Source organism: Monoraphidium neglectum (genome assembly GCF_000611645.1).
Source record: "Monoraphidium neglectum strain SAG 48.87 unplaced genomic scaffold scaffold00274, whole genome shotgun sequence".
Taxonomy (NCBI): domain Eukaryota; kingdom Viridiplantae; phylum Chlorophyta; class Chlorophyceae; order Sphaeropleales; family Selenastraceae; genus Monoraphidium; species Monoraphidium neglectum.
The window spans coordinates 19,512-22,345 of record NW_014013354.1 but is presented as its reverse complement, the minus strand read 5'-3'; the positions used below and the strand labels follow the sequence as shown (position 1 = coordinate 22,345).

The following is a 2,834-nucleotide window of genomic DNA, read 5'->3' as shown; positions in this document are numbered from 1 at the left end:
GGGCCGGAGCCTGCGGTGTTGGGGGGCTAGGCAGAATGGGGGTTTCAAAGTGGGTGTGCTTTGAACAAGATGCATGCCGGGTGGCCCTCAGTCAGGTGGCAGGAGCAAAATACGCTCCCCCAAAGAGACGCACCATCATCGGCAGGCGCGTGAACGCGCTGAGCACGTGCAAGCGGGCAGCATCACGGCCCGCACACTCCCGCTTGCACCCCCAAGCCAACTGCGCCGCCCCAGCCTCAGCTCACCATGAAGTCAACAACGCTGCGCAGCAGCACCCGCGCCGCCGGCAGTCCAGCTGCGATCCGCGCCGATCCCGGCCACTCGTCAAACGGCAGCAGCGGCCCCCACCCGCCCGACAGCGGCGCGAGCGGCGTGCCCGGCAGCGGGAACGGTGGCGCGTCGGGGCCGCGGTTCACGACGCCCGGCAGGTAGGCGTGGTTGAGCAGCACGCCGACGAGGACAGTCGCGGAGACGCGCTTGAGGTCAGCGCGGATCATGCTAGCGATGGTGATGTAGCTCTGGGGGTGGTGGAACACGGTGCCGCCCATCTGCGAGGGGGGGCGTGTCAGGCAGGCGGCGTGGGGAGGAGTGGAGAGTGACGGGCGTGAAACCAAGGTGGTTGTTGCACCGTGTGTGGTGCTGGCGTCAAGCGATCCGCTAAATCTAGGGATGGAGGCGCTGCAGGGGGGCCAGGCTTTGGAGAAGCATCGGTCCAGGCAAGGTGCCAGCTTAACACCAGCTCGAAGGACGCGCTCAGTGGCAGCTGTGCATTGGGCTGTGGCTCCGGCCGCCACAAGCCCCTTACACGACCCCTCCCCACCCCGCCCCGCCCTCGCCCTCAGCCCCGGCTCCGCCCTCGACTCTTGGCGCTCACCTCGCCCTGCATGGCGAACCAGAAGGTCTTCGCCTTGTGCCCCGCCCGTTTCTGCGACAACGCTGACGTGGCGGCCCTGGTGATGGGGCGGATCATGATGTCATAGTAGCTGAAGCCGTTCACGTCAGGAGACAGGGGGTCAAAGATCAGCATGTTGCGCCTGTGTTGGCAATATGGGCGCGGTGGGAGGGTAAGGTTGATCCACAAAGGGCATGGTGCAGGCCGGGGTGGCCGTGTGCTTCTCCATTTTAGAAACGGGAATGCACAGCAGCACTTTCTGCCTCCAGTTGCAGTTGCCAGGCTCAAGCCTATCTTCATCTTACGTGCAAAGGGCGCCATGACCACCCTCCGACCACCCTCCGACCACCCTTCCGCCGCCCCCCGACCACCGCTCACCAGTGGCTGGTCCGCGTGCCATCATCCAGGTGGGGCGAGATCAGGACCTCGTCAAACAGGTCAAAGGCCAGGGTCAGGCAGGACGCAAAGCCGCGCGTGGCCTCGGCGACTGCCTTCTTGGTCCAAGGCTGGCAGCCCTCTTTGCCCGCCTGATCTGAGGGTTTGGCGTGAGCACGCGGGCAGGATTTGCAGTCGGTGCGACACACGTCGGCGTGACCTTGCGCGGTGGGTGCAGCTAGGGGGACTTGCAGACACGGCTTCAGCAATTCAAAGAGATGTGATAAGTCCTTGTTTGCGCATCGCAAGCAACCCCTGCTTGCGCACAGTAGCAGTAGGAGTCCACTTTGCTGCTGGCGGCCCAGCCGTCAGGGTTGCACGTCCGAGGCAGCTCCCGGAAGCGGTCGTCAATCCAATAGAACGTGGGCACCTAGATTTGTGCAAGGCGGTCATTTTTGATGCCCGGTCAAGCAGAATGTCATGACACGCGTGCTTGCCATCCAAACGCGATGTCACCCAAAGCAACGCGCATGTTTGGGCACCGCAGGGTGCACTCACGATGTTGACCGAGTTGCTGCCATGAGTGGCTGCAGCCTGCAGAAGCTGGGGGCAGCGGGTGTCAAAGTCTTCGTTGCTGAAGATCATCACACTGCTGCTGAGCGGCACGGCCTTGGCCAGGGCGTGCGGGGCGGCGGTCGCCAGGAGCAGCAGCAGCAGCGCCATGTGATGCGGACACGGCTGCAACCGCTGGGGCCACAACGCCATATTCGGTCTGATAGTGTTTGGGTAGAAGATATCGGGACACTCGGGCTCTCTTGCTGTGCTTCTGTCCGCGATTTTGACCGGGCGGCGATCAAGTGCGTGATTGATTCAGAACTTGCAACTTCGTGCACCTATGATAGATACAAGTCAGCGAAGAATAGTTAAGGTGCATGGAGATCCAGTGGTGCTAGGCCGCGTCAACGGCTGGCTGTCACCACCGTATCAGAGCGAACCGCTGCTCGTCTGTCACAGGTTCGCCAAGAGAAGGGGGCCCCCACAGACCCTGCCGTATTCAGTGTTCAGATTCTTACTTGGGAGGCCCCCGCGGGAAATTTGGGGAGGACAGGATGTCTGCGGGGAGGTGCATGCTTGGGGTGCGGCGCGCCGCCTTGCCTTCACATACCCTCACGCTGCCCTGCCGAGAACCCCCTGTGCCCCGCCACGCAACGCCCTGGCGTCGACTCACAGTCCCTGAAGCATCGCATTCATTTTGGCTCGAGCACAAGTGCAGGGGATGCGATAGGTGGTCATATTCGCACAACTGATGGCGCGGACCTGCAGCGATCGATTACAACTGGCACATGTTGGAAAGCGGCCGCAACATGAGTGAAATGCCCTTTGCAAGGCACATCAGCACAGCATGCACTCAGCATCGGCCACGCAGTGCCACCCAGCCGTTACGATTAAAGCCCACAACAGGTTCATTGGCAAGTACAAGTAAGGCAGCTTAAAACGCCCCCCCTAGCGACCCGTCGCTCGAGGAGTTTGGGCATCGATGCCCTTGCCGGACATTCTGAACTTGATG

At 62.1% G+C, this 2,834-nt stretch overlaps 1 protein-coding gene across 1 annotated transcript in view; it reads right to left on the bottom strand.

The window, feature by feature from the left end:
• Window positions 1–1,990, bottom strand: part of MNEG_2423 (hypothetical protein) — a gene marked incomplete at both ends in the record, with an annotated part of 4,126 nt that extends 2,136 nt beyond the window's left edge. The window contains 5 exons of the mRNA XM_014049101.1: window positions 246–548; window positions 875–1,034; window positions 1,271–1,424; window positions 1,595–1,697; window positions 1,826–1,990. Of these exons, the coding sequence (XP_013904555.1) occupies window positions 246–548; window positions 875–1,034; window positions 1,271–1,424; window positions 1,595–1,697; window positions 1,826–1,990 (885 nt within the window). The remainder of the gene's footprint in view (window positions 1–245; window positions 549–874; window positions 1,035–1,270; window positions 1,425–1,594; window positions 1,698–1,825) is intronic.
• Between the last annotated feature and the right edge of the window lie 844 nt (window positions 1,991–2,834).